Source organism: Sturnira hondurensis, unplaced genomic scaffold (genome assembly GCF_014824575.4).
Source record: "Sturnira hondurensis isolate 20B ecotype Veracruz unplaced genomic scaffold, ASM1482457v3 Scaffold0002840, whole genome shotgun sequence".
Classification (NCBI taxonomy): Eukaryota; Metazoa; Chordata; class Mammalia; order Chiroptera; family Phyllostomidae; genus Sturnira; species Sturnira hondurensis.
The window spans coordinates 8,486,667-8,504,694 of NW_028075471.1; the positions used below are offsets into that span (position 1 = coordinate 8,486,667).

The 18,028-nt window shown below is 50.4% G+C and overlaps 1 protein-coding gene across 3 annotated transcripts in view; it reads left to right on the forward strand.

The window, feature by feature from the left end:
* The window catches only part of PTPRG (protein tyrosine phosphatase receptor type G), a 715,684-nt gene that overhangs the window by 619,827 nt on the left and 77,829 nt on the right, over window positions 1-18,028 (forward strand). For 2 of the 3 annotated variants that reach the window (XM_037040813.1, XM_037040815.1), the window contains exons 11-13: window positions 1,211-1,260; window positions 2,831-3,611; window positions 16,462-16,594. In XM_037040813.1, the coding sequence (XP_036896708.1) occupies window positions 1,211-1,260; window positions 2,831-3,611; window positions 16,462-16,594 (964 nt within the window). The remainder of the gene's footprint in view (window positions 1-1,210; window positions 1,261-2,830; window positions 3,612-16,461; window positions 16,595-18,028) is intronic. The other variant, XM_037040814.1, reaches the window with a different exon arrangement.

Below are 18,028 nucleotides of genomic sequence, written 5' to 3' on the forward strand. Positions count from 1 at the left end.
GAATGGGTTTAAAAAAATGTGGTACCCACACCGTGGAGTGCCATTCAGCCTTAGAAAGGAAGGCGAGTCTGCCATTTGAAGGCACCGTGAGGACAGTGAAGTGAGTGAAGGAAACCTGTTACAAAAAGACAAACATGCACGATTCCAGTTACAGGAGGTACTAGAGGGTCAAACCCGAGGAAACAGAAGGCAGGTGGGGCTTCCGGAGGCTGGGGGAAGGGTGGGGGCTGGGGGAAGGGTGGGGGCGTGCTGTTCCATGGGGACAGTGTTTAGGTTTACAGGGCGGAACGTTCTGGAGCTCCGTGGCTGACGGCGTGAACGTAGTATTACTGAACTGCACGTGTAACAGTGGTGAAGGTGGTAGGGTTTGTGCTGTGTGTACTTTAGCACAAGTAAACATTTTTAAAAATTATATAATTCAATAATAATAATAGCATGAGTGAACAGAACTGCAGGAAGGAAGGAACATCAGGGGGAGTAATGTGTGGTTAGTATAGAAGAATTTGACCATTTAAAGCAACAATGGGTTTTAAAACCTACGTAGAAGTGAAATATTTGACAGCACAGAAAAGGTGAGGCAGGTCAATAGAGTTAAATAATTGTGTAGCTCTTACATTTTTAGAAAATGTTAGAAGTGCTAATTTAAGGTAAATTATAATAAAATTAGGGTATGTATTGTAATCACTGAAATGATAATATAAGAAACCATAAACAAGCAAATGGAGAGGAGCTGTGAAATAATAGGATTCCTTTTATATGAAGTTCGGAAACAGAGCCCTGACAGGGAGGGGCAGGGGCACCGCCTGGAGGGGGCAGGTGCAGACCCGCCAGGGTGTTTCCCAGTTGGGTGGTGGCTACACTGGTGTTCACAGAGGTGGAAATTAACTCTACACTAAAGATCTGTACTTTCTTTAAGTAAGTTTACCTCAATAAATCAGAAATCATTAACTATTAAAAAATTAGGCTAATAACTTAAGACAGGATTCAGCCAGTTATGGCCCACAGGCCAAATCTAGTCCTGTGCATATTTTTTAATGACTCACAACCGAAGAAGGGTTTCATATTCTTAAACGGTTTGGAAAAAATCTAACAAGGAATATTTCATGACATGAAAATTATATGTAATTGACATTTATGTTTGTAATAAAGCTTTGTTGGAACAAAAAACCAAAAAATTCGTAGTTTACAATGTTATTTTTTTGTTTCTCAGCTAATACCACTCGAATATTCCAAGGGACCAGAATTGTTAAAACAGGAGTGGTAAGTAGAGAATAGTAATCGTTTTGTCCTGGTTGTTAATTTGCCTGCAGTTAAAACTGTCACCACAAGGTGGCGGTATGATGTTATGTAATTGCTTGATGTGAAGAGGTTAAAAAATACATTATTCACTGTGTATAATTAAATACATTATGAAAACATGCTGTACAACAGAATTAAAGCAGTAATGTTACACAGCATAATTTTTGTCAAGGTAAAATTGTCTAGTTTTTATTTATTATCTCTAGGATGTAGGAGTACACAAGGTCAGCTCCAAGCCTTTCGTTGGACATATGCTAAAATTCAGAAGTAATCGTTTGTCTAAAGATACATGGATTTGAAGATTTCTGGAGCCTCAATCAATATCTAAGTTTTCCTATTTCTAGTGTAATAATCATACTATTGGTCACATCATTGGTAATAACAATAATCGCCTAAAATTTACTGAGCATTTTCTGGATTTCAAAACACAGATTATTTTATCTTATTTATTCTTAACTATGTCACAAGATTGTTCGTGTTATTGCCCTATTTTGGTTGAGGACCCTGAGGCTCGGTGAGGGATGGGATGTGCCCAGCTCGACCCAAGAGCAGGCACCTGTGCTGGTGCAGCGTGGCTGTCTGGCCTCCTTCGTTCAAGTGCCTCATGTTATGTGCCACGTGGCACTGCATTAATCCACTTTGGAACTCAACATTTGCTAACTTGATTATCAAATTTTCAAATTAAAGCTTTGTGATAAAAGTTGTCAAATCTAGGGTGTTCTGGTTATATTGTTTTGAACTATGTAAGCGGTTGGATGGATTTCTGGATTCTGAACACCAGGTTATGAGAATTAAATTAAACTCAACTCAGAGCACTGCGGTCCCACAATTGAGCCCCAATTTAGTACAGGGAGAAGGAGCTGAGGGTTGGACACAGGCAGCCCTATCACTTTCCCTTCACATCTCTGTGCCTCAGTTTCCTCACCTGTAAAACTGGGCGATGGTCATCCAGGGTCACGTGGGAAGCCCCCGCACATTGTGGGCAATTGTTAAGTGGAGCAGCGATTGTTGTCATGTACAGGGGCAGAGATGTTGACATGGGTGAATGCAGAGACTCGGAAAAGTACAGCAACTGTACTTTTTCTGTACACTCCGTGCCCAGCATGGGGTGAGATGGCAGAACCGGATCCTGGATGGCCTTTCTGGACATGAGCGCTGTGTGGTGTCCAGAGCCACCCATGGTCAGACGCCCATCTGATGTTGCCGGTTTACTACTCATTCCATAGTTATCTTTCCGCCACATTTAGTGCTGCTTACTTTGTTGCCCGTTAGCACCTCCTGAGCAATCATGGAAAGTTTGGCTTGATATGCTACTTAAGAGTAATTGTAAAACCATTAAGGTCAGAGTTGGTCATCCATGATCACCTAATGTCAGCTTTGGCACCACACTTTGGGAATCCACATGAGTGAAATAAAAAATGCATAGAACCCTTGGAGGGTCATAAGGACCTTTTTTCTAATCTGAGGGCTGACACTTCTCTGCTTTCTCTTCCTTCATCTCTACCCCAACCACCTGGGTGACCCTCTCAAGCCCACAGCGTCTCCTGCCTCTTCAGCAGACATGGCCCCCATCAGCTCGGGGTCTTCAACCTGGACATCCTCTGGCATCCCGTTCTCATTTGTTTCCATGGCAACTGGGATGGGCCCGTCCTCCAGCGGCAGCCAGGCCACAGTGGCCTCTGTGGTCACCAGCACACTCCTGGCCGGCCTCGGGTTTGGCGGTGGTGGCATCTCCTCCTTCCCCAGCACTGTGTGGCCCACGCGCCTCCCGACAGCTGCAGCAGCCAGCAAACAGGCTGTCAGGCCAGTCTTGGCCACCACAGAGGCCGCGGCTTCTCCTGGCCCAGACGGTGACACTGCACCGAGCAAGGACGGTGAGGGCACCGAGGAAGGGGAAAAGGATGAGAAGAGTGAGAGTGAGGATGGGGAGCGGGAGCATGAGGAGGAGGGGGAGAAGGACTCCGAGAAGAAGGAGAAGAGTGGGGTGACCCATGCTGCCCAGGGGCGGGGTCATGCCAAGCCCACCCCCATGCCTTCGTCTCCCGGTAGAACTGCCCAGGACAGGGGGCATCAGACTAAACCTGGGCCCCAGCAAGACCACACTGCTGCCCCCACCGACCGGCCCGATGACACAGGGGATGCCAACCGTGGCCTGGACTCCGATTCGGTCACCTCCACCCAAGTGCCCCCCACAGTCACAGAGGAACATTATGAAGGGAGTGATCACGAGGTTCCCGAAATGCCATCTAAGAAGCCTGTGTCCCGAGGGGACCGGTTTTCTGAGGACAGCAGATTTATCACTGTTAATCCAGGTAAGTGACTTCTCATCGGAGGCTCCACGCTGCTGTGCACAGTCTGGCCCTTTAAAAAGTGATGGCCTTAGAGTATGAAGATACAGAATTGGACTTGTATGTGTCCCTGGTATGTGATCCTGGGCTTGTATGTGTCCCTGGGATAGAAGGGGTGTGTGTGTGTGTGTGACTATATTTTATTTTAGTAAGAGTAACCTACTTTCTTACTGTTGCTAGAATAAGTCTTGCCTTGATACTTTTCCTGGTAAAATCTGCTTTCCTCAGAGTAACTCCAAGGACTTCTACCACACAGTGAAGTGAATGAATACAGAAGACATTGATATTAACTTATTCATTAAGGTTTAATACCTTAGTCACGTATTCAACACCTGTATTTATGAACTGCCTGCTCGGTGCCAGCCCCGCGCTGGGCGCCAGCCCAGGTGAACGCAGCCCCGCCCTGGGAGCTCAGGGCGGGGAGGAGCGGACTGAGCTGTGGCAGCCACTAGAGCACGTGCCAGCACGTCGGGCCGCGGGCGCGTTAGAAAGCAAGCAAGAAAGTCGGCGGACGAGCCAGAAAGCCAGCTAACCGAAGTTGGAGACTGTGAAATGCTAATAAAGGAAATAAACAGGGTGCTGTCAAAAAGAACAACAAGGATGGCAGCGGCCTTCCTTGCCTAAAGAAGGCCGCTTTTGGGGCGTAGCATTTATGTGGAAAGCTAAAGGAAGAGAAGCTTTAGTGTAGGGAGAGCCGGGATTAGCCCACGATCCCAGCCTGGCTCTCCCTCCCAGAGCCCAGCGTAGGGTTGGTGAGCCCAGGGGGTGGCTGGTCAGGCCTCTTCTGTGAGGTGCTGCTGCCGTCACGCTGACCGGCAGCACTCGGGCTGTGCCATGCACTCAGATGTTAACGAACCACCCTAATAGCTTCTGCACGGAAGTCGTGAGCATCAGGGGTTGTTATTGTTGTGAGGGGTTTTCTTAATAAGAAATTCTTCTTTTTGCCAGACTACAAGATGTTTAACAACAACTTTTTGCATCTAAGCTGTTGTGGAGTTATAAGAGTGCAAAAAAAAAAAAAGCAACTGGTAAATATTTATTTGCTTTTGCACTTGTAAACATTAAAATTCATCTAAAGCTGAGATCTCGTATGTTAAAATACAACTTAGAATAAATTTTCATGTTTTGAATTACGTGCCTCTTTGAAGCTGGAGCAGACTTGTTTCTGGAAGTGTGGGCTTCCTGTGGGTGTCGCTCAGTTCGCCTGGTTTTAGGGACCAGGTACAGAGCAGCCTGCAGTGGGACCGGGTGGAGGAGACACCAGGCCACTTGGAAGCTGTTTGAAGCCATTCCTGGGTGAACAGTGATGTTCCCTCTAGCAACTGCTGTGAAGACGTTGATTTTCTTAGATTTGAGGATAGTGAACAAACACCCACAGACTGAACTAGGCATCGGGAAGATGGGTCAAAGCGGGCAGCTGTTCCTCTGGGGTTTGTGCTCAGGCAGAGGAGCTCAAGGATGTTCCAGTAAACAAATGTGTCACCTGTGCTGGGGTGGTGAGTGGCACTATAGCATCAAGCGGTGACGAATGACGTTTGGGCAGACCCTGGTGGCGGGAAGGAGCCAGCCATGCAAAGATCCACGTGAGAACATTGCGGGCACAGCGGGTCTGCAGACCCCACAGTGGGGGTTGACTTAGAGCAGCCAAGGGGCCATCAGAAGGCCAATCTGTGTGGACTAGAGTCAGGAGGGGGGTGTGGGACGAGTTCAGGGACAGGCCGAGCTCAGACTGGGAAGGGGCTTGTCCGCCAGGCTGAGAATTTGATTCTAGCTGATGGGAAACCAGGGGTGGGTTTCAGCAGAAGACTCACGCGTCTGATGGACTTTTTTGAAAGATCACTCGGGCAAGAGTGGACACAGGAATCCCAGTTAGGAGGTGATGACGATGGTAGCTTGGGCCGTTGCAGTCTCTCCAAAGACAAGTGGTGGATCTGGAATTGACTGGCAAGCTTGAGGGGTGTCCTCTGGACGGCGGGCGCTGGCACGGTTGTCAGGCTGCTCCTCTCAGACACTGCTCTGCCCACGTTCCCGAACAAGGTGACTGTGAAGAGCTTGGGTTGGGAATGGTTACACGCTGAGAGTCCGCAGTGGAGTGGGGACCTGCTCCAGGGAAGGGGGATGGGTCATGGCAGCTGGAGTCCAAGTCCAGATTCCAGAGAAAGTGGAGAGGAAACAGCTGGCATTCCCTCCTCCAGGGCGGGGCGTGTGGTTCTCCAGCTGCAACCGGCAGCAGTCTTGGCAGACTAGCTTTCGGAGCCAGATCGCCCCGTGGGCTGCCTCACATACTCCAGGTCCTCAGGCCAGTGTCTGCTCAGAGTCCTGTGCAGAGTGGGGATAACAGTAGCCGTCGGTGTAGAAGGGGTAGGTAAAAGGAGGCACCCTTGCTGTCACTGACAAGGAAAAAGGAGCAGCCCAAGGCCATACAGTCAGCATGGTGACAATGAGGAGCCCCAGCTGTGCTTTCTTCTGCAGTCGTCCCTGGACCTTAAAGAGCACGATAGGACTATGGTCCCCAATGAACTGGCATTTAAACAGACCTCCGAGGACTCTGCTCCGTCCCCAGCACTAAGTCAAAGTCTTCCTTACCACCTTTGTTTCCGTGGGAAGCCTCGAGTCTTCCCAAGGTGAGAGGGAGATTCCTTTAGAATTTCAGGCAATTCAGATCTGAGAGTGGGAGTGCTGACTGTTTGAGCCAGAGATGGCCACTGTTTCTGCAGTGGGCCAGACAGTGACCTTTTCGGGTGGGTGGGCCGTGGGGCCGTGTCCCCCCACTCAGAAGCAACCGAAGGCAATGCGTAAGTGAGCAGATGTGACTAAGTTCCAGTAAAACTGGTCACAGAAACAGACAGTGGGCCAGATTCGACCTGCGGACCGTCATTTGCGGACCCCCAGTTTCTGCAGAAATATCTGTGCCTGTCTGTCAGGAAAGGATGTGAGTGACTTGAGGGTGGAACCCTCAAACCGCCCCCGAAAGCACACCTTCTCCAGGGACTGAGTTCGCTTCCATGCATCCCACCCTCCTCCTTTACCTCCTCCAGCTGGGTATTGATTTTTCATATGAAATCACTATCATTTTCATCTTAGTTGTGACTTATTTGAAAGACTGAGCAGGCCCATTTGTTTAAATCTCCACATTTATTTTCTCTTCACATTCAGTAAAAACAACTATTTCAGTTCATATTTACTCTTTGTGAAAGAAGCATTAAGGTTTAAAGTTACAAACTATGTTTTTACCAGCATCCCCAAGAGGCTTGTTAAATACACTTGATTGATAGCATTTTTTCAAGTCCTGTGAGTAAGTAGCTTTAGCATACTCCTTCACAGGGAAGGTGAGGAGGGAGAATCCTTCTGTTGAAGAAATGGGGAACTCGGAGCCCTACGGAAATCAGTCAGGTAACACCAGTGAGAGAAGAGAGGCAGGTGCTGTGCATCAGGGAGAGGCGAGGACTGCGGCAAACTGGACAGCACACGTCCTTCCTGAAGAGGGCCGCCTCACTTATCTCCACCTGAGTGTGGCTAGCAAGGAGGCCTACCTAGCGAGCCAGAAATCCAGGTCTTGGTGCAGGTTTTCCCAACTTTTAAGTGAGTTCAAATCTTTAAAACAATTTTTTTCACGTGTGCCGATAGGTAGGTAGGAACCACTGGTGCTTGGCTCTGCTGCAGCATCGATTGTTGTAGCTGCCCCAGTGCCAGAGGCCAGCCAGAGGATTAGAGGCCTCTGTGTAGTCGCCGCATCTCTGCAGGCATTTCGTTAGCGCCATTGAGTGTGGAGCCTCAGTGGGGTGTGTGTTGCATGGAAATCCAACACGGTCCCTCCTGCAGGAGCCATGGCCGGAATGTGGTGGAGACACCCCCAGAATCCACTTGATGTGGGGAAATGTTCTTGGGGTGCGGTACACTGCACAAGGCCCCAAAGCATTTTGCGGTGGGCATAGTCTAGAGACTCATCACTTAATGCTAGGGTTTTTTCTTGTTTCCATAAATCAAGGAAACCTTTTTGTTCCAGACTGAATCTCGCTCAGAAGTGTGTTATAAGCACTCATTCCCTGAAAGCCTCCCGGATCGGCCCTGAGCCAGGAGCTAAAGGAAGGGTCCATCCAGTGCAGGAGTCACGTTAGATTTTGTCCAGGCCAGGAGCTGAGAGTGGGCAGAGCTGGCCTGAGACCTGCGGCTGCTGTTCTGCGCTCAGCTGAGTAGAGGGTGCTGAGCAGACCCCTCCGCTCCTCTGGGGAAACAGCGGTGCCTCTTTGGCGCTCTCAAGCTCTAAGGAACCCTGCTGGAGAGCCTTTGATTGTAGAAACAGTAACAGCACCTATCCTGTTCTGGGCTAGGGTTGCCTGTGCTAAAAGCCCAACAGCAGTGTCAGTTACCCTCTGGTGCCCCCAGAGGGCTGCGCTGGCATTGCTGCTGTTAGGCCAGTGAGGAAACAGGTCCAGAGGTTGTAAGGGGCGTGCCCTGAGCTAAGCTGCCCGGGCAAGACAGGGCTCACTCAGCATGGGCCCTAACTCCATGGTTCAGGGGAGACCACCCACACCGTGCTTCCCTTCCCTGTGCTTTGAGGCTTATTCCCTGAGGGAGCAACACAGGATGATTTCAGATGAAATAATAATTAGTAAGTGATATATTTGAATAGTGTGCTTTAAAAATAGATAGCCGTTTTCATTTATGGCAGAGGTTCTTAACCATATATGGTTTCTCCCTTTCTGCCAGGACATGTGGCAACATCCTGCAACATTGCCGGTTGTCACCGTGACTGCAGAAGGGCTGCTACAACCTACAAGGCACAGGACAGTCCCTACAGCACGAAGTTGCCTGGTCCAAAATGCCACTAGTGCTGTGGTTGAGACACTGATTCGTCATATTAACAGAAAGTTTTCTTTTCAAAGAACTTGACTTGAGGGGAAAAAAATAACAGCATAGGACAAGTAATGAGTGGTACAGGTTCACAAAGATAGGGCAGAATTCGAGAACGCGGTGCTCCCTGGCGGGTACACAGGTGGGAAATGTAGCCCTACTTTGTTTAAATAAGTCACAGCAAACACGTGTGTGATGGCCACCCGAAGCAGCTTTCAGCAGGGCTGGTTTTGTTGGCCAGCACCCTGTTTCAGTAGAGGTTTCCTAAGTAACTGCCCGTGCTCTTGGCCATGGCTTCTTGGGACTGACAAAGGAACTTGCTTGGAGTGGCTTGGGAGTTCTTAAGGGCCAGTTTGTTCAGTTTGCTCCCAAAGGAAGTTTCCAGCCCCTGCTGAGTGGTCTTTGAAGGAGGACAGCTTATCTATCTCTATATGTGGGAACCAGACGCACAGAGAACAGGCAGGGTTTCGGGGAGACTGAAGTCGGGAACTGGGGGTGTCTGGGGCTGGGTGTTTGGTGTTCAGCAGTAGGTTCACAGATCCGCCCCGACTGGTAGCCAGCCCCTCAGTGTGCGCAGTGGCAGTCTGGTAGGTCAGGACCGGCCCCATTTATGGGGCTTAGAAGTTACCAAACACCCTCAGTTTTCTAACACCTTATTGAAATAGACATGGCGGGCTGGCCTGGTGGTTTGAGTCTAAGGAGGTGCGCTCCGTGGCGGATGGAAACGGAAACACGTGATACCCTAACGCAGCCCAGACACAGTGGTGGGAGCGGGGAGCCAGCGTCCCATTGCAGGAAAACACGTGTGTCTAGCTGACAGTCATGATCCTGCAACACCGGTGAGCTGGAGTCAGGGGTTGAGAATAAGAGAGACAGATTCCGTGGCCTTGTGTGGAAGCAGCGACCTTTTCACTTCATACCTGTTAGGGGAGGCCACCATCAAGAAAAAAGGCAAAACAGAAAATAGCAAGTGTTGGAGAGGCTGTAGCAAAATTGAAACCTTCGTGTGTGGCACTGTTGGTGGGAATATGGAATGGTGCTGTCACTACAGAAAACACTATGGTCGTTCCTCAGAGAATTAAGAATAGAAGCACCAGGTGATCCAACCATCTCATTTCTGAGTATGTGCCCAAAAGAACTGAAAGCAGGGTCTTGCAGAGGTGTGTGTGCACTCAGGTTCACAGCAGCATTATGTGCAGCAGCCTAGGGGTAGGAACAGCCCAGACGTGCACTGACAGGTGAATGGGTCCGCACCATGTGGTGTATACATATAATGGAATATTACTCAGCCCTAAGAAGAGATATTCTTGCACATGCTACCGTGTGGATGAAACCTCAGGAAATCACGCTAAGTGAAATAGGCCTGTCACAAAAAGACAGATGTGTATGACTCCACTCACACAAGGTGCCTGGGGCACTCGAAGTCACGGAGGCAGAGAGCAGCGTGGTGGCTGACAGGGCCAGGCTGGGCTTCAGTGGGGACGGTCTTTCGGTTCTGCAGATTAAAGCACTCTGGGGACTGCTCACACAGCAGAGTGAACGTACGTAACGCTGCTAAACTGCACTCATAGCGGTGGTTAACATGGTAAAGTCTATGGGTTTTTTACTACAGTTTTTTTAAAAAGGCAGCCGTCTTAATTCACGGATGTGGGTGGTTTTTACTCAGAACAAATACGGTCAAGTTGCCCACAATCACACCAGGCTGTAGAGTTTTACGTGCACAGATTGGCTCTCTGTTGATCTTTCTCCAAAAGTGAAAGGATCCTGCTTTTCCCTATTCAGATAGACAACGGCCCCTCGGCTCCAAGCCCATTTAGTCTGGACAACGGAGAGGGTGTTGTCCTGTAGTGGAAGTTGCGCCCTCACCATGGGTAGGAAGCGCTTTAGATGGGTCCATCTGATGCATCACCGCCTGTAGCATTTATAGTACATTGTACTCCGTTTTTATTTGCTTCTACTGGGATGAGAGCCAAGCCAGTAAAAGGCAAACAGCATTAATTCAGTGATGACATATGCCACTGAAAACTGTTTTTTCTTTTTTTAAATTTTTTCAAAAGGCAGAAGGGAGGCACTGTACTCAAGATTCTGTTGGATTCTGAAATAAAACCTGCATGGAGGAACGCTGTGTGTCTGTCAAGGGGGCGGTCATTAAGCTTACCCCCCTCCTGCAAACACTCACTGAGGGTTAGTTAGTGTCTTTCTCCAAGTGCCATTCGGAAGACTTTTCTGACGCAGGCTTTTTCTCTTGGTTCCTGGCCCCATCTGGCCGCAGGTCTTCTGACCCACCCAGCAGCCCTTCATCTGCACCTCACCTCCATGCGGGGTGCGGGGGTGGGCGTTGTTACCCCTCTCATTTCATCCTCTCACACAGACCAGCAAGACAGAGCTCTGGAAAGAGTATGAAAACCGTCCAGGTTCACGGAGGGGAATGGCCCATGTCACATCCATGGAGTAACAGCATGATTAGTTTCTGATTGATTGAGAAATGAAATGTCTCTGAAAAGAAGTAATGGATTAGGAAAGCTTCCCTGAGACACAAACAGCCTCTTCTCTTGGGCCGGGTTCACCATTTCAGGATGCTGGTCGGCAGTTGAGGAGACAGCGGTTTTTGCTTTGGGTTGTGAAGCCTGTTTCAAAGACCCAAGTGTGTGTTCTTCTGCCGAATCCCTGGTCTGAGCGCCACCCCGCAGCCTGCAGCAGACGGGCTGGAGTGAGCTGGCAGCAGGAGTCAGGAGTGTGGAGAGCGGGTCTGGGGATGGGACACTGGGGAGCAGTGAGGACTGGGGCGAGCTGGTGGCACGTGCCACATGGAGACTGTGCTGCTGGGACCCAGCTCCTGTTCGCCGCGTGGGAACCCAGCCCTGTGTTGGCAACTGTAACATTTCCAGTAGATGAATCCACTGCTGACTTTTATGTCCACTCTGTTGCTTATTAAATTGTGGCAGCCCACTCAGAATTTAATAATTACAGTGGCAGAGGTGCCAAGCTGCACACATCTGGGGGCGGCCTGTTCACATAGCCCATGGCAAGTAGGGATGGAAGGGCTAGTCCTGCTGGGAAACCAAGCCATCTGGACAAATCTGAGGTGGGAATGAGGCAGAGTTGCATTAACTCCTCCAGGTTCAGGATTTAGGCATCACAGAGGGACCACACCCTTCCGTGACTGGGCAGCCACATGGTGGCGGACCTTCTCAGGGTAGCTGGGTTACAAGTGAAGCTAGGAATAAAAGCAAGCTGCCCCTAACAGGTGGACACACCTGATTTTGTCACGCTGTCAGTGCTGTTGCTCACATGCATTGGAAGGAGGAGGAGAGTGAACGCCCTCCGGCTGCCCCACTGGCCAGCGTGGGGCAGGGCAGCCGCCGCCACGGGGCCGTTGCAGGCACTGGAGCTCCGTCGGGGGCCCTGCACTTTCTCTCCTGCTCTGCTGTCATCACCTGGGAACTGCAGTAATTTGCGAACAAGAGGCCCTGTGATTTCATTCTGCATCTGGCTCTGTAAAGTACATAGTCGTAATTTACACAGTCTGCCTCCCACGGATTCCCATTTAATCCTTGTACGTATAAGTCTCCCGAGAGATGAGTTTACCATCTGTCTCCCTTGATACGGGGGAGAGCAGAGGCTCAGAGATGGGCAGTCACTGCCCAGTCACACAGCAGGAAAGGACTGAGCCAGACTTCATAGTCAGGTCTGCCTGACTCTGCAGTGCAGGATCTTGGTGGCACTGCAAAGGTTTTGGTGTGTTCTAATCTCTGGGGACCTTGGCCTGAGGACAGTCATCAGGACTGAAGGCACAAGAGGAAAGAGAAAGATTGTATACTCACCCCCGGTGGCATGTTGTATATTCCTAGTAGTTTCTAGTAGTTCACTGTTTCATTACACTTTCTCCTTTGAGGACCTGCTGGGCCACAGATTGAGTCAGGCTGCAGGACAAGTGATTCTTCTGAAGGAAGCAAGAGTGTGGTGTGCTGGTATCTCTGGGCAACCTTTGAGTTTCTGGCCCCCAGCCAGGAGTCTGCTCGCCCCGAGGTCCCCAATGCTCACGGCCCGCAGGGCTGAGGTTCTGGTGATTTCCAAGTACATCCTGGTGCTGTGCTAGGCTGTCGATGGAGAGGGCAGTGGTGGCGATAATTAGTGATGCAGTGTGTGGTGAGGGGTGACAACTGTCACAGCGATAACATTAACCAGGGGCTGAGGAGTGTCAGGCAGCACTCTGAGTGTTTGACATGCACTCGCCCATTTAATGCCCACAACCCTGTGGCGTGGCAGGCAGTGTTACTCTCTCCACTTACGGACGATGAAACAGAGGCAGAGAGGTGAAGTAACTTGGAGTTATGTAGCCAGGAGACAGAGCTTTGCCCTCTCCACGTGGAAGTCAGCCCCACGTTTGGGGACCTGAGTAATAAAAGAGCGAAGGCAGCTGAGTGGGTGCGTTCAGTGAGAGACATGGAGGAGGGCGGCGACGATGCGGGGCCCACGAGCAGTCTGCTCCCGTTACGGTTTCCTGTGGGCCTGGGAAGCAGGTTCTTTTATCCCATTTCATAGATGAAGATCTCCCACCCAAACTGATTGGACTTACTGGTTAAAGGTCGCATAGAAAGTGGCAGAACCAGGATTTGAACCTGTGCTCTTCACTCTGCCCTCCAGAGAGAACAGGGACCCGGGCTGGGGAGGCCTCACAGAGAAGGTAGCCCCTGAACCAGATGGAGGGATCAAGGGGGGATTCTAGGGGCAGGAGTGGGGGGGGCGTCCTGGCAGCAGGATGGGCAGGGACAAAGAGTGGTGGGACTGTGGCCCAGGTGGTCGCTGGCCAGCTGGGTGCAGCTGGAATTCAGTGGTGGGAAAGGCAGGAGATGACAGGGTAAATGGAAGGCCCCACTCACAAACTAACACACAGCCTTGCTGTCCCTGAGGGCAGTGGAATTCCTCAGGAGAGTGACAGGAACCTGGGGGGATAGAATGGCATTTAGGTTACAGGTACCATGAACACAGGGATTTGAAAATGAAATCGATTTTATCATTCCCCGCACGGAAATCCAGTAGCACTCCTGTTTTTGCTTGGCCTTTATGTAAAAGACCTGGGCAAATTCAGCTGCCTGCTATTTGTCAAGGTCAAGATCGAGTTGCTATCAAAAACTTCCTTAGGTCTCTTACTCACCCTACATGTTGGTGCTGACACATCCGGACCCTTAGCCTCTGCAGAACTCCATTCTCTCCTCTGATGGTGATGAGGCCACACTGGTTCAGTCTTACCTGCTGAAACTTGCTGAGACTCTGATGAAAGCTTTCACCCTCAGCTTTGTGGAGGATGGGAGTGGAGGGACGGGCATAATTGCCAATAGATGGGTTTTCAGGGACAGTTTTCATCCTCACAACCAGACCATCGCTCCTAAAGACCCTCCAAGACCCAGACACTCTGGAGTGGCCACTGTTGACTGGTTTTACAGTGGCAGAAACTCCACGGAATGCTGTTTCCAGTGACTGTGTAGAGATACCAGTGTAAAGGGACTATTTTGGCTAAGAGTTATTTTCCGTGGTAAGATGAGTAGGGTGTGGAATTTGGATTCGGCCTCCTCCCCAACCTGCCTACTCAGCAGTAGCCCAGGAAGGCATCAGTGTCTGTACGGAGGTGGGAAATACAACACTGGGAGTCCCTCCAGGAGGCAAGGGCCTGACAGGGTGGATTCTGAATTCACTGGGCACATGGCATGTGGTGGCAACCCTCTGCCCTCTTTTCTATTAACTCACCTCCAAGTCTTTGAGATACTTGCCTGGCTGGGCTGCCCCCTGCTGGAGCCCTACAAGATTATTCTTATTTGCAACTGTGATTGCTCTGGCCGGTCCCCAAAGCTTTGGTATTAAAGCTCTACGTGGAGGGAGAAAACACACAGCTTATCCTTGTCTGCCTCAATTTGCAGCCCTGCAGTAGCTGCCATTGTCCCTGGAACTAAACCTGTTCTTATCCAGCCAGCAAATCCCTGGCTGACCTGGCCTCTGCCTCCCCAGTTTGCTCCTCCCCCCTTTGTTCTCGTTCTCCCACCGCTGCAGTGCTCTCTGTCCCGAACTCGGCTGGGGTCCCGCCCTAATGTGAGGGAACCCCTCCAGAATCCCCGGGCCAGATTCAGCCTGCGGGCCTTGTGTTTGCCACCTGTGTCCTACGCCATGCCTGCCACACAATGGGCTTGGCAAATACAGGCAGACCTCATTGGGGGTGATTTGCTTTATTGTGCTTCACAGATACTATGTTTTTTACAAATTGAAGGCAAGACCGTCCACCAGCAGAAAGATTGACTTGCTTTATTGTGACACTTGCTTTACTTTGGAGTAACACCTCCAAGGTGTGTTATCTAACAAAAGTTGTGGAGCTAGGGGCCAAGAAGCATGAGCTGTCGCTGTGAGGAAGGCACTTTCTAAACTGTGAAGTTCTCTCTTGTTTTTAGTCAGAGTGTGCCTCACCTGCCTGCCTCCGTTTTCTTACCTGTGAGCGGGGCATACATCTGGCCCTGCTTGTTTCTCGGGGTCCTGCATGGAACAAAGAACATAATCAAGATCAGCTGCGTTCGAGGAAACCCGGTGAAATGCACTGAAACATGCTTTATTGCTCGGGAGCTTTGCCTCTTTAAAAATCTGCTCCCAGGGCCACTTATTTCTTTCCTGCTCAGCCCACCTTCTCTCACTTGGAAACGCAGCCTGATTAGCCAGCCCTTCCTTTAGTCCGTCCTGCAGGGGGACTCGTGCTGGCTGAACACTGGCCTCGTTTTTGTAAAGCAGGAGGAATCTCACTGAGCACACGTCAGCCTGCTTTCAGCGTTGGATTTTTCAGGGGCCTTCTCCCTCTGGTTACAGTTAACCTTCGGTTTCTCACCACCTGCCTCCCATGATTGCCTCTGCCCACGTTTGCTCTTCCCGTGCTCCAGTTGGGCCACCTAGAGATTTCTAGGCATCTACCCCATGCTACAGAGAGCAGGGTCTGCCTGAGGCTCTGAGGCCTGACACACAGCAAGGAGCTGCTCGGGTAAGAGGTAGCAGTGGGCCCAAGAGGATCCTGAGCCAGTTCACAGCCTTCCCGAGAACCCCTCCACTGGCCGCTGTTTCTAGACAGACATGTACTGGGGGCAGAGTGGGGCATGGCTTCCTGTCTTTGGTCGTCTTAGAGTTTTCACAAGGGTTAGGGTGGGGGACAATGAAACCAAAGGAAAAGCTGTAGAACCAGATTCGAGGAGAAACAGCCTCTCCAGGGACCTGGGTGCTGAGAACCGATGGGCAGCCAGTGGGCTGCTACTCAGAATGAGTGGCCGGCTGCGACTCCAGGGTGAGAGCCCGTTGTCCCAACCGCATTCCCACGCTTGTCCTTGGCTGGGGCGCTGGGGAGTCCCACATTTGGACGATTGCACCACCATGACTGTGTTAGGGAGCCGCAGTTTCCCAAAGCAGAACTGGGGTGCAGTTACCAGGAGATGGGTGGCAGCTGCTAAGCTCTCAAAGAATGCATGTAACCATCGTCTTCGGATCTGGTTAACAGCAAAATCCATGGTGCCATTTTTCCTGCCCAGGCGCTCACAAGTCCACCAGGGGCCCTCTCCAGGGCTAGCGTGCTGCTGCCTTCAGGCTGAGCATCTTTCCTCGGTGTGTCCAAGGGCCGCTTTGGCCCAGTGATGTTCCTGTAGTAAGGATGGACATCTGCCTGCTGCACAGCTCTCTTTAAAAAACATCTTGAATTCTTCCTGCAAATCCATCCCACTGGCAATGCGGAGTACAGCCAGCAGCAAAGGCCCCATTTGGGTTGGGACTCGGGAGGAAACGGTGTGGGCTGCAGGCTGCCCCCCACCACCACCATCAGGCAGTCTGAGCAGCAGCCCAGGTGTCTGTGGGTGCCCCGACTGGGGCAGAAGTCTGGGTCACTCTGGCTCCCTGTCTCCGCCAGCCTCTGCCCTCTAACTGCTGTGGTTTCTCTTTGCAGCAGAAAAGAACACCTCTGGGATAATAGGCCGCCCTTCTCCAGGAAGGATGGAGTGGATCATCCCTCTGATTGTGGTATCAGCCTTGACCTTCGTGTGCCTCATCCTTCTCATCGCTGTGCTAGTTTACTGGAGGTGAGCAAGCCGGGAAGCACCTGCTTGGTGAGGGGAGTGAGGGAATCTGCTGGAAGCATGCTGCCCTGGGGGGTGCAGTGGGGAGCAGAAGCCCGTGGCCCCTTTATTCAAAAAGGTAAGGCAACTGAAGTGTTTCTAGTGTCAACACCTGGGACACCCGCTTATATCTGGAAGAAGCCAGTGGGTAGAGCCACTATTGAGATCAAAGCATTTATGAAAAGCTTCTGGGATTTAGTGTTGAAGAGGCTGATGCTTGGGAACCAGGGAGATACAGGTTCAAATCTCAGCCCTGCAACTTGCTGATTGCAAATCCCACTTCTAATTTGGGCTTTAGTTTCTAAACTTAGTTTCTCTGAGACTGTGCCATATTCCATTATAGCCACGTAAGAACTCTGCTTTAGCTTAATATTTTGATAGTTTGCTGCTGAAAACTGAGTGATAGGAACATGTTTAGCATGTTATGTGGCATTTAATATACATAAGATAAAAATGGCTGACAGTAAGTCGTCCTTATATTACCATTGCCCTGAACCTATTCTTACTGCTTCCCAGGAGAAGCCTGCTGACAGCTTCTGCTTGTAAGTTCTATGTTTTCTCAACTACCCTCTCAGCCAGTGTAGCTGAGTGAGGCAGGCAGCCTGGCTGCTTACACCACTTAGACAAACATAAGCTTCTGCCCTTCATCTAAGAAGCTTCATCAGTGCTGAACAGATGTCGTATTTCCATCCCTCCCTCCTTTCTGTTCATTCAGTCCATTTTGAGCCCCTGCCGTGTGCCAGACACTCTTTGAGGCGCTGGTGATATCAAAGAAGAAAATAGACAAAATCCTTGCTGTCATGGGGCTTACATTTTAGTGAGGGAAACAGGCAATTAACAAAGCTAGTAAGCAAAATCTATAGTACCCGAGATGGTGTCAAGCATGTAATGCAGAAAGCAAACTCTGGAAAGGGAGGGGCATGCTGGGACACAGCCACGAGTGCTCGGAGTGGTTAAGGACGGCCTAACTGGCAGGCAATACTTGAGCAGAGACCTAAAGAGGAGGGAGTCAAACACACTCCATATAGGATAAGTTCCAAGCAATGAAAACAGCATGTGCCAAGGTCCTGAGGCAGCACCATGCCTGGTGTGTTCTAAGAAGAACAAGGGATCCATGTAGCTGGAGCCTGTGAGAATGCAGGGAGTGGTAAGAGAAGGTGTTGGGAAGAAACCGGGTGGAGAGGAGTCAGGTCATGTATAGCCTTGTGGGCCACTGTAAGCACCTTGCTTTTTACTCTAAGATAAGTAGGGTTTGGTACACGACAGTGTTGTGATCTGACTTTAGTATTACTTGGCTGCTGTGTTGCAAAGAAAATGAATGGGAGCAAGGGCAGAAGTGGAGAGACAAGCTGGAACACTACTAAACTAGCACAAGAGGGAAATGGCAGTGGCTTGCAT